General features: G+C 33.6%; 1 protein-coding gene across 1 annotated transcript in view; it reads right to left on the bottom strand.

The window, feature by feature from the left end:
- Nucleotides 1-7,943: 7,943 nt before the first annotated feature.
- The window catches only part of LOC141494319 (liver carboxylesterase 1-like), a 58,908-nt gene continuing 53,695 nt past the window's right edge, over nucleotides 7,944-13,156 (bottom strand). The window contains 1 exon segment of the mRNA XM_074195431.1: nucleotides 7,944-8,067. Within this exon segment, the coding sequence (XP_074051532.1) occupies nucleotides 7,944-8,067 (124 nt within the window).

Raw genomic sequence — 13,156 nt, 5'->3', positions numbered from 1 at the left:
TTCTACCTCCTATTATTTTCTTTAAAATTTTTGCATCAATATTTACAAGGAAAATTGGTTTATAGCTTTTTTTCTCTCTACTCTTAATCTTCCTGGTTTAGGTATCAGAACCATACTTGTGTCCTAAAAGGAATTTGGAAGGAATTCTTTGTTGATTTTCCCCCAAATTATGCATATAACATTGGAATTAATAATAATTTAATGCTAGGTAGAATTTCCCTATAAACCCATCAGTACTGGAGATTTTTTAAGGGAGTTCATTGATGATTTGTTTGATTTCTTTTCTAAGATGGCATCATTTAAGTATCTTAGTTTTTGATCCAACAATACCAGTACTCAGTCTGTATTTCAAAGAGATTTTTTTAAAAGGGGGTAGGAGAAGGAAGTATTTGTTAAAAAATATTCAAAGCAGTTCTTTTTTTTAATGGCAAAGAATTGGAAATTGAGGGAATGCACATCAATTAGGGAATGGTTAAATAATTATTGTTTATTATTGGAATGGAATATTATCATGCTAAAAGAAATGACAAAAAGCATAATTTCCAAAAAAATCTGGAAAGACTTATATGAACCGATAGAAAGTGAAGGAAACAGAACCAGGAAAGCATTTTTATACAGTAAAAGCAATATTGTACAATCAATTTTGAACAACGCAATTATTTCCAGTACTACAGTGGTTCAAGACAATTCCAAAAGAGACATCTAAAGAAAAAAATGGAGTTTGAATGAAAATTGAAGCCATTTATTTTATTTTGTTTTGTTTTTTATTCTATCTTCTTTTACAATACAACTAATATGAAAACATGCTTTGGACTATTATACATGTATAACCTATTAAAACTACTTTCCATCTCAGTGAGGAAAGAATTAGGTAAGGGAGGGAGAAAATCTAGAACTCAAAATGTTTAAATGAATATTAAAAATTGTCTCTACATGTAACTGGGAAAATAAAATATTATTTAAAAGAAAATCAGACAAACAATTAAATGACTGATTTCACAGATATGTTTTTTCCTTAAACTTTTTTTTAAAAAACTGATATTAACTTTACTAATTAATCCATTTATATTTTTGTTCCACAAATCAGCAAGATTTATTCAGTAGTTTTTAATCTTAGAACAAGTACCTCATATACTAAGGTGTTAAAGTTTTATGAGTCTTAAGGAAGGACAGTATAATAAGCAGAGAATATTGACTTTCTCCTGTTTGTAATTTATAGATAAACCTATGATTTTATGGGTGTGTGGAAACTTAAGATATATTGTTATTCTCCCCAACTGAAATTAAATTCCCACCCTAAAATCTAGGTGTGGGGCTAGGTCTTGAACTCTAAGTTCTTCCCAGTTGCCAGCATGTTGCAAGACTCCAGAACTATTTACTAAACTTAATTACTATAAACTGCTAGCAAGTCTGGTAAGATCTTAGGACTGCATTTTATAGGTGAAGAAATCCTAAAATATCTTGGTTATACCAAATTTACAGAAAGTTATTACCACCATCTAATATGTTTCTAAATAGTTTTAAAATATATTGGCATGATCTTTTGAACAATTGAATCTAAAAACAAAGAGGATTCAGATTTAAATAATAGATTTTCTTTTCTAACAATATTTCTAATACATGAATTATCAAATTTATGTTAGGCATTATCTTTATCCACTTTACAGATTAGTGAACTGAAATAAAGCAAAAGTCACAGAACCAATAAATTTCTTGATGCCAAATAGCAATTGCAGTTTGTGGAAAGTTCTAATATACTACAATTACCCCCGTAGAGGAACACATTTAGAACACATTATGGTTTAGTTTCAGAACATATTTTGACCAAATTAAATCTGAATTTTTTGAATAATTCATGGTGACTTTAAAATCTCAAAAATTTCTAGCAGCACTTCAAAATTGATAGCAATTGTTATCAATTAGCTCACTATTAAAGACAGGTGATGGCACTCCCAGTTCTCAATAATTTTTGCACTATTTTCTTTTCAAATCACCCAAAAAATCTGATGCAGTCCTTTTGCATCAATAATATAGCCCCCAACATTTCTTACCTCTCTTTTCTAATAAAGAGATGTCCTTTGTGGCAGCTTCAAATTCCCATCCCCCAACTTTGGAACCTAGGAATTTCAAGCTACAATTTTATTACTATAGTTTCCATATAATAAAGAATAAAACAAATGAATTATTTTCAAACTGAAAGACTCTTCCTTGACTCCTTCCCTATAGGGTGATGGTCTCTGTTTCCCCAATGCCAACTAGAATATTAAACACACAAATACCATTTAATCTGTGCCAAGGTTTGATTAACAAAGCTTCTCTGAGAAATTTTTATCAGCAAATATTTCAGCTAGATCTAGTCCTACAAACCTTCTAGTATTTTCTGCATTTAATTAGTATTTGCTAAGGACCTTATCAACAAAAGGGAGAGTTAATCAAAGTCCCAAGCAGTTTTTTTTAATCTTCTTATATTGATACCAGAAAGGAAAGGAAAGCACCTGAAGAGAGACATTCATCACTTGCAAAACTGTTTATCACCTCCTGTTTTTTTACTTGTCCTTATCTGCAGAATGCTATATTGAAGCTCACAAATTAGGGAGAAAATCCCACCTTTCTTGTCTGTATCTCCTGTCAACCTTCTAACTTTGTCAGCATTAGAAGATAAAGGAAGATACTTTCTGGAGAAAACAAAAAATAATTTGCTTACTATCTAGCTCTTTGGGATCATGTGGCCCCAGGAAAGAGCTAGTTTGACTTTAAATCAGTTTGGGAGAGGGAAGCACAGAGAAACACACACACAAAGCCAAGGAGAAAAAAAAATAGACCATATTTTTGTTGCCCCCTCTTTACACAACTGGAATCAGGAGCTATTCTTGCCCTTAATGAAAACTTTTCTCAATTTTTAGATTGAAGAAGGAATCCTTAAAATGTTTAAAATACCTCAGTCTAAGGTCAAAATCCTCCTTTAGAGAAGGCTCCTCAGAACAAGTAAATTTTCTGATGTTTAAGATTGCTCCAAATTGGGGTAACAACCCCTCCTGATAATAAATCTAAAAGCCTCCACCCTCAAAATAGAGAGTAACAAGTTCCTTAGGAAGACTCCCCCAGCTATATATTGCCCATTATTTTCTAATTATTACATTGAACTCAGAACAGCACTCTAAGACAAATATAGAGAGAATTGTAATTTTTCCCTAACTGGGGATGTAATTCAAGGCTTGGGGAAGATTTAGGAGGAGTTCAAGGGGAGTTCCTGCTCTCACCCTGGATCTCTAGAAAAAGCCTTCCCTTCAGGTGGAAAATTCCTCCAAGTGTACCTAGAAGAAAAGAGAGGTGTTCTGACAAGAGAGTTTGGGGAATGAGGCTCTCAGTGGAGCCTCCAAACTGTATTGAGTAAGTTCAATAAAATTCCATACATTTTCCAAGTACAATTTTATTAATAATGACACATATAGCTGTTAATAAAGCACACCAGACTTTTTACTTCAGTAAAAAGAGGAGAGAATGGGAGAGAATTTTTTTTATTGACAGATAGGAAAACAGAGGGTCTAACTAGTTGGGGAACATTACAGTTAGTAGCATTATGATGAGTAAAATCAGTTTGTATACAGGTATGGCTCATCATGCCCCTCTCTGACAATTAAGGAATGATCATTGTTTTATGGGATTCATCTGTCTCTTATAATCTTTATTAGTACCAATACCATTAGCCTAACTGGTCAATTTTCCCTAATTTCACAAGGACAAAAAACAAAAACAAAAACAAGTGGCACCGAGTTTAACCAGTTGGGATTTACAACCAACAATTAGATATCCCAGAGGTTAACAGCATAAATGATAACAACTTTTACTTTAAACTAACGTGGAGGAAAAACTAAATTCCTGCGCTTAACTCAAGAATGGAGAAAGGTAGTACATTCTTGAGCTTAAATCAATGATGGATAAATGTGGTTTGATGAAATGAGCCAGTAATAAAATGTAGGGTCATAGAATGAAGTATTATATGACACAGAATAATTTTAATTTCCTTACTTTAATATTCTTCCTCCTTGATCTCTTTTCATACTATGAACCAACAACTCAACCTCTCTTCCTTGATTTTAAACACCAGTTCCTGGTTTATTCTGTCTAGTCACTTCTTCTCAATTCTTTAACCTAGGTCATCATCCTTCTCCCATTACCTATAATAAGTAATCCCTCAAGGTTGCATTCTGAGTCTTGGTCATATTCCTTTTTTATACTCTTATGTTTTGATGATTTCCTTTGCTCCCATTGATTCAGTAATTACGTCTATACTAGTGACTTTAAAAATCCATTTTTCTAGACTTAAACTTTCCCCTGAATGCCAATCCCAGTTTTCCAGCTGCCCATTGGATATCTAAATCTGAAAATTCTTTTGTCATCTCAAATGTTACATTCAAATTTAAACTCAAACTTCCCATAAAAACCTCCACTTGCATCAGCTTTTCCTATTTCTCTTATGGGTATCAATTGTCTCAGTAACTGAAGGCATAAACTTGATTCATGACCTTGGAAACATTCTTGATTCTTCCCTTTAACCCTCCATATCCAATTAATTGCAAGATCCTCCAAATATTTCCTAATCATTGTCTTTTGTCCCTTCACACACCTATAATCCTAACTCAGGTCTTCTAATCTAGACTTTTATGATACTTTCTTCTAGTCTAGACTTTTATAATACCTTTCTCAATACTGCTTTCAGAGTACACACGCATGACTATCCTCCATCCATAAAGCTGCCACAACTTTTCCAAAGTACAACTCTAAACATCATGATTTAAAAACTTTCAGTGGATTCCTATTGTCTTTATGATGAACTAATTGATTAGACCTATGGCCTCCACAAAGCAGCTCTAACTTAATTGTCTAGCTTTATTTCATAGTGTTCTCCTTGGTTTCAGTAAAACTGGTTCACTAGCTATTCTGTTATCTCTATGCATTCTTTCAAGTTATGTCTCATGCCTATAGAATGGGATGTTCATATTTCCCTGTGAACAGAGAAAATCTCTGAAACTTAAACAGGTCAGTTTTCGGTAATTGGAGTCCTGAACAGTAAGCATTGTTTTCATCCCAGTCTCAGGGAAATGCAGACATTGGAGTTTGTTTATGGACTCAGGAGAGTGGGAATATATCTGGGGAAAAAACATAGCCATAGTGCAGTGCTGCTGAGGGAGAGATTTGATGTCAGAGTACAGATACTGGAGTCTGAAGTGTTGTGGGTTGGCTCCAGGACTCACAGTTTTCTACTATTTTTAGAAAAAATGACAAAGTACTCTTTCATGAATAGCTATGAGTATGGTTGATAAGAGACTGAATGAAGTTTACTAAACTATTGTTGCACCTTGAGATCTGCAAAATCTACAGGTGTTTAATTGCTTGAGCAAGCATTTTCTACATAATTATGCTATTTCTCTAGTCAAGTATCCTTTATTGCTTTAAAAAAACTAAGATTAATCACAAAGACTCTGTGATATATACATACCTTAATTTGCAAAGGCATAAGGATGATTAAGCAGACTTAGAAAATATAACAGGTTTGGTAAAAGTTTCTCAGATAACCTCAGACTGATAATCTTTCTCCATCTTTGTTATTTAAGGAAGGCATTGGGGTTAAGTGACTTGCCCAAATTCACACAGCTAGGCATGACTTGAAGGCCAGTGCTCTATGCATTGCACCACCTAGCTGCCCCAGACTGATAGTCTTAGGTAGAGTTTTCTCTGTTTAGGTTTCTTTTCTTTCGCATTTTGTCCTTGATGAACCTGGAGAAGAGTTGCTGCCAAAGAAAAGTCCAGAATTGGCTGGCAAAGGAAGGAACATTTTTTCACATAAAAGTGTAAACTTCTTCAAATGGAATGATTTTGTGATTATGGCAGGAACACAACTATCTCACCTCCAACTCTAAGAATCACATTGTGCCATCTTGACCATAAAATTTTGTATGAGTTTAAGGATTTTGTCCTTCTACTTAGTACCTTTGCAATTCAGTTGTAAGAGGTCAGTCTTGGCCTCTTCTCACCTCTCTCTGACTTAACCTTATTGACTGAATGAGTACTGCCTCACTCAAACTGTGTCCAAGAAATGACCTACTTTTTAAAAATCCAAGGTCTTCCACTTTCATCACCTGATCCATATCTGGACAGTGGGTCCAGATGGTTCTGAAGGGGAAAGTCAGGTTGGTGACTTAGCACAGCCCCCCTCACTCAAATCCAATTCACTCGCATGTCATAGCATCACCTCCCTGATGTCATGGTCTTCTTTATTAAAGATTGAAGTACATATTTGATTCTTGTCCTCCTATCCTCCAATAAGTTCTATGGAAAAGGAAAGGAAAGTTTCATTATTTTCTTTCTGTTCTCATTCTTCGCCAAGTACCTTACCTACAATAGGTGCTTAGTAAATATTATAGTTTATTTTCCCTTGTTTCAGTTGAGTCCAACTCTCCATGAACATTTTTGTATTTTTCTTGACAAAGATACTGCAGTGGTTTGCAATTGCCTTTTTCATATCTTTTTCTATAAGGGAAAGTAAGACAAACAGAGTTGAGTAACTTCATAAAGACCACACAACTAGTAAAAGTCTTATAGTAGTGTTTACTCGTAAAAATGAGTCTTCCTTATTTCAGGGCTAGCATTCAATTTAATGTCACCTACTTTTTTCATATGAGCATTGATAGCTTGGCTTTCTTCCTTGGAAAGGTACTTCATCATATCCTTCAACCATCTAACAATTGGGGAGGGGTTGTTAATCTTACAAATTTTAGTTAGTTCCTCTATATTTTAGATAAGAGACCTTTATCAGAGAAATTGGTCATAAAGATTTTTTTCCATTTTACTTCTCTTTTATGTACAATGGAAGAAATAACTTTTTTGAGTTCATGTGGCATATAACTTCTGTCAATATATATTTATAATAATGGCAGAAATTACTGAGGTAAAAAAATGCTCTGGCGCAGATATCAGAGAAAATCTAAACAGTCTTGGATATTCTGATAAAGCCTCTTAAAGGCAAAATTGCATCAGAGTGACAAAGAAATATTTCTTTTACGGATTGAAAATCTTATACATTACTCAGGCTATAAAAATTAAAGAGGGAATAGAATCATAATCCCATGTTTCCTTCAATATCATAAAACTTAAACAATCAGATGCAAAGTCTCTTAAATACCCTAAGAAAACAGATCTCATCAAACTATGAAGATAAATTAAGTTACAGATTAAACTACTGTTGGAGGGTTCACAAATAGGTTGGTTGAGGAAGAGGATTTATATATGACCAAGGAGTCAGTAACAGTTGAGAATCTTCTCTTGCTTCTTATGTAAGGAATAATTAAGGCTCTAAGTAAAAGAAAATGACAAACTTCTTTTCTAAGTATCTTTTCTAAGGAAAACCCCAAGGAAAATAGTCTACATCCTACAGGATCATATAGAATTTGATATAATTAAATGTCTGAACAACAAATTTTCACAGCCTAAAAAACAAATTTTGGTCAAGCAATGAAGGTAATAACAGGAAATCAAAAATATCTATGACATAATTTTAACACTATATTTCTGCAAAATGTTTTTAACTTTATTGAATCAATATAGTTTCTTTTATCTTGTGTGACTATTTCTAACTCTTGTTATCCATAGATATCAAAGGTAAGTCTATCCTTCTACTCTAATTTTTTACCTCTTATATCAAGATCATGTACCACCTTAGCTTATGGACCAAGACTGGGGGGGGGGGGATAAGGGAACATTTTAGCTAAAAGAAATTTTACTAAATATGGGGGAAAAGCAAAGGAATTTTAAAATTCAGTGCAAGGTACTTTTTTCTAGGAAATGATGAAGCACAACAAAATCAGAAATAGAGAAATGGAATCCAGGGTGTAAAATGAGCAGTGAAGGACAGCAGAAGATACTATATTTTTAATTTGAATCTTTCACCAAAACTCCAAACTCTTGTCCTTCAATTTCTTTCCAATAGCAAGATTTATATCAAATTCTAAGTGTTGTTTATTCTGGTCATATGCTGGCCACTTCAGCAAACCTTCCCCATTAGGATCCCTGGAACTGAAATTGCTAGAATTAATTTCATATTTATAGCAATAGTAGCAATAAAATAGAAATTAGTTGTCTATCAATTGGGAAATGGGCAAACAAATTATGGAACCTGACAACAATTGCATATTGCTGTACTATCAGAAATGAGCGTGAAAAAACAGAGAAGCATGAAAAGACTGACATACAATGTTGCAAAGTACAGCAACCAAAATCAGGGGGAAAAAATGGTTACTCCAACAATGTAAAGACAAAGAACAAAAGTAAAAAAATTTAAAAATTGAATTTTGTGAAAATTATAAAGAACAAATTAGCCCCAAAGAAGAATCATGAAGAGATACCAATTCCTGATCCTTTACAGAGGTAAAAATGAACTATGTGCAGAATATTTCATTTTTTCCTAGATTTTTTTCATCGATCACTTTTACTCATCCTTTTTTCTTCTTCCTTTCTTATTTTATATAGCTACATATATATATATATATATATATATATATATATATATATACACATACATATATATGTAGATTATTAGGGAAAATCTCTAGGAGATAGATGGTGAAGTATTTGGAAAAAAGTCCAGGCAACATTAAAGAAAAATGTTAATTTTACTTATGGAAAGAATTAAATTGAATAAATATTTCAATCCCCGATTAGGTAAAAGTGTCTGTTACATCTTTCATCTTGATCAATGCAAAATTAGATCAGTATATCATTATTTTTTCTAAATTATTCCCTTTCCTCAGTAGTAACTCAAAAAAAGAAAATAGAAAGCTGAAATGATAAAGGATAGATAAAAAGAAGAGGATGGATAAAAAGAAGAAAAGGGGGGGAAGAAAATGAGGGAGAATAAAAAGAAAGAAAAAAGAGAATAGCAGTAGGAAGAGAATAAAGAAACAAGTAGAAAAACCAAATGTCAAAGAACAAGAAGAAGCAGAATGTGCTGGATAAATGGATGAAATAAAAACAAATAGTAGAAGAAACATAAGTATTAGATATTGAAAAAGGACAAAGAAAATCAAAGGAAAGAACAGCAACATCAGAAGCAGAGCAAACAAAAGGAAAAGAAGCAACAAAAGATACAAGAAAAGAAGCAGACACATCAAGAGGAGAAGATGATGAAAGCACCATGCCATGATGGAAAGAACTGGACAGTTATTTAACCCTCTAAATCTCAGTGGTCCTTATTTTTAAGATACTTTGAAATACGACCAGTAAAGATACTGGAGTTATGGAAATATAGGCAAGGTTTCCCCACAACTCTTCTACAAAGATCTATAAAATACACAAAATAAAACTCCTCCTTTGAAATACAAGTCTTCATACAGAGCAAACAAAAGTTTGGGAACTTTGTGTAGGCAGGAACACATTGCATGGAATTAGCCAGGTTAGGACTAAATGAAGGTCAGCCTGCAGTATGCCAAGAAGAGATCCCTTATCTTCTTGGGTAGAAGGAACAAGGGCTCTAAAATTCATTAACCAATTCTATGGCAAAGATTCAGGGCAGGCTGAGAAACGGAGATGCATCATTGACTAATATTTCAGGGAAAAGAATGATCACTGATCCTAATCTGTCTACTGAGCAGTAGTTATGTGGTCCTGACCCCCCAGAGAGGAAAGGGTTATCAGTAACAACACTTAGCCTAGTCTGAAACTTCAAGGGGAATAACTGGGAATGGTATACTAGGCCAAAAGGAAGCCTACAATTTTGTCCTCTGAACCAGCGGAAGTATCTTTGTCTAAGTCCAAAGGCAGTCTACTAAAACTTCAAACAGAGACCAGTCCAAAGTTTTGATTCTCAAACAGAAACCCAAGACAGGAACTTACTCTATTCAGACCAAGAAGGAAGGATGTTCAGAATTTTCCCCAGATTACCCCATGTGAGAACACTAAAATGTAGTTCTCAGTGTGAGCTGTTTCTAAGATGCCACAACACTCAATAATTTGAGAAAGTAGCAAAAGGACACTAGTATTACCTATGCATCCCTCTATATTTATGTAAATCCTGGACATAACATAAAGTCTAAAGTCAGAAGTAGGATAAAAGAATGTCACCATCACAATTTAATACAAAAACATAATCCTTCATGACACAAGGCAAGAGGAAGAAAATGAATTCAAAATAAAACAAAAAATAAATGAAATAAGAGATTTTTTTAAAATTAAAATGTTCAAAAGAACAATTTGGAACTATACCCAAAGTATTATAAAAGTTTTCATATCCTTTAACTCAGTGATACCACTACTAGGTCTTTATCCCAAAAAAGATCAAAGGAAGAGAAGTTATATCTACAAAATGTTTATAGTAGTCATTTTTTGTAGTAGATTGAAACACACTTATTCATTTCATTTCTTTGCAATAAACCTAATATAGAAATATGTTCTACATCACTTGACATGTATAATTGATATCATAACGTTTCTCTTCCCAATATGTGGGGAAGAGACAGAAGGAAAGGAGAGAATTTGGATCTCAAAAACTTTTTAATGTTAAAATAAAGTATATATATATATAATATATATATTTACAAGTTAAAATGATTTTTTTTAGGTTTTTGCAAGGCCAATGGGGTTAAGTGGCTTGCCCAAGGCCACACACCTAGGTAATTATTAAGTGTCTGAGGTCATATTTGAACTCAGGACCTCCTGACTCCATGGCCAGTGCTCTAGCCACAGTGCCACCTAGCTGCCCCAAAAGATACATGTTTTAAATGATTTTAAAGACAAAATTAGAGTTGTAGAGAAAAAATGAAAATAAATGAGAACCATGAAAAAATAAAAAACAAAATTTATAGTTTGCACAACTAGTATGAAACCTTATCCCAGCAATACATTCCATGAAACCTAGAATAAATCAAATAGAAATTGAAACAATAAGAATGTTTTTTGATTTCCAAAGTCTATAAAAGTAGAAAAATATGACTTCTCATAGCAAAAACAGTTGACTTGGAAGACAGATTGAAACAAAAGAGATAATTTAAGAATAACTGAGCTATGAGAAAAACATGGAAAAATTTTTAAAAAGTTTAGACTTCATGTCATAACCTGAGTTAACATGCGACCTCAGAGACACACTTGCTGTGTAACAATAAGCAAGACATTTTACCCTGTTTTTCTTCAGTTTCCTCATCTGTAAAATGAGCCATAGAAAGAAAGGGAAAATCACTCTAATAACTTTGGCAAGAAAACCCCATATGGGGAGAGCTAGGTGGTACGGTGAATCCATGGTACCTTTTAAGAAGCTATAGATTCCTTTCTTATCCCTTTTAATAAGATGGTTTTTGCTTTAACTGCATATGAGATCAGGATTGCTACCCCTGATATTTTTTACTTCAGCTGAGGCAAAATATATTTTACTCCAACCTTTTACCTTTACCCTCCCTGTATCTCTGTGCTTCAAATGTGTTTCTGCAATCCACTTCCATTTTCTGGGACAGTTGATCCCATTCACATTTACAATTATGATTACTAATTCTTTATTTCCCTCCATGCTATCTTTCTCTGTTTATATTTTTCTCTTTCCTCTGATTCCTCCTCCCCAAAATTTTACTCCCTTTCCCCTTTGACTTTTCTTTTAAAATTTGACTTTCAGTTTGCTTTCACTTTTACCTTTGGCTTCCCTTTTTTCAGTCCCTTCTTCCTTTATCTTTCCCTTTCCCTGTTGCCCCTTCCCTGTAGATTAGTATAAATTTTTAAACCCAAGTTGGAATGTATCTTATTCCCTCCCTGGGTCAAATCTACTGAATAGAATTTACTGAGTTCATACTTTCCCTTCTTTCCCTCTAAAATTATAAATCTATATGCCTCTTCACTTAGTATTATTTATTGCTCTAGTACTATTGATAAGGTACCATTGATCACAGTTTGATTATTTGATTGCTTGATAAACTCACATTGTTAGCAAAGTATCACCACAGAGTGCTTGCTTGATTGCTTGATAAACAGCATTGTCTCAAATTACATCAAATTATAATAATAATCTTTTTCTACCTTACCCCCTTTTCAAGTACCCTCCAAGGATTCAGTCTTCCTCATGAGCCAAAGTATCATCCAAAGTGAAATCATTTCTTGAACTATTTGTGCCTCTCCCCACTCTAGATCTATTTTTCTCTCACACTTTACACACCCACACACACACAGGCAGTATTTAATCTCTTGTTAAGTGAACCAATGCCTATTTTCTCTCTTATTTTCACCCACTCCCAGCTCCAGCAAAGGTATTTTATCTCTTGTCAAGTGAAGTACAGTTTACTTTTTTCTCACATTTTACCCCTACACACACACACACACACACACACACACACACACAAACACACACACAGAAACATACACACACACAAACACACATATTCCCAGGGTATTTAACCCCTAGTTAAGTAAAATTTTACCCACCCCTTCCCTACCCAGGGTACTTAAGCCCTTGTCAAATAAGGGTGAGTTAGATCAAACCCTGATCTAATTAACTGTGAGAATCTTAAAAGGTCTCTAAGTACTGGGAGCTCTGAAGGTCTCACTTGAGAAGTTTGCAAATGATTATAAGTTACAGAGCCACTGACTTAGAACCTCAGTTTCTCATGCCCTCATTGTACAAGGTGCTAAGACTTGTCAGCACAGCAGAATTAATTTAGGTCAAAGGATAATGAAACAGTTAAATATTAAATTAATATCCCAGCTTTTCATCAGGGCTTTTTGTCTTAAACATAGTGATGTCATCTTGGATCTCTTCAATAGAGAGATAAGACCTAACTGTACTCATATCCTTTAAATCCAATCTCTTCCATTATATTCAAGCTTTTAATTATACTAAGAGAAGTAAAGTTCTCAAGAATTAGAAGTGTTATATCTTCTAGGGTTGTATACAATTTCATGGTCTTGATTAACAGTTGTTTTGTTTTATTTTGGTTTTTCCTTCCCTTTTTCAGTTACCTTTTTAATGCAATTCTTGAGTCTTATATTTAGCAATTGAATTCTATGCTCAGCTCTGGTCTTTATGTCAGGAAATTGTGGAAGTCTTCTGTTGTGTTGAACATCCATCTTTTTCCCTGACACTATATGCTGAATTTTGCAGGGTAGCATATTCTGGGTTGTAATCTAA

This window comes from Macrotis lagotis, chromosome 1 (assembly GCF_037893015.1).
Source record: "Macrotis lagotis isolate mMagLag1 chromosome 1, bilby.v1.9.chrom.fasta, whole genome shotgun sequence".
NCBI lineage: Eukaryota > Metazoa > Chordata > Mammalia > Peramelemorphia > Peramelidae > Macrotis > Macrotis lagotis.
The sequence above is the reverse complement of the archived record's forward strand: the minus strand, read 5'-3'. Positions and strand labels throughout refer to the sequence as shown.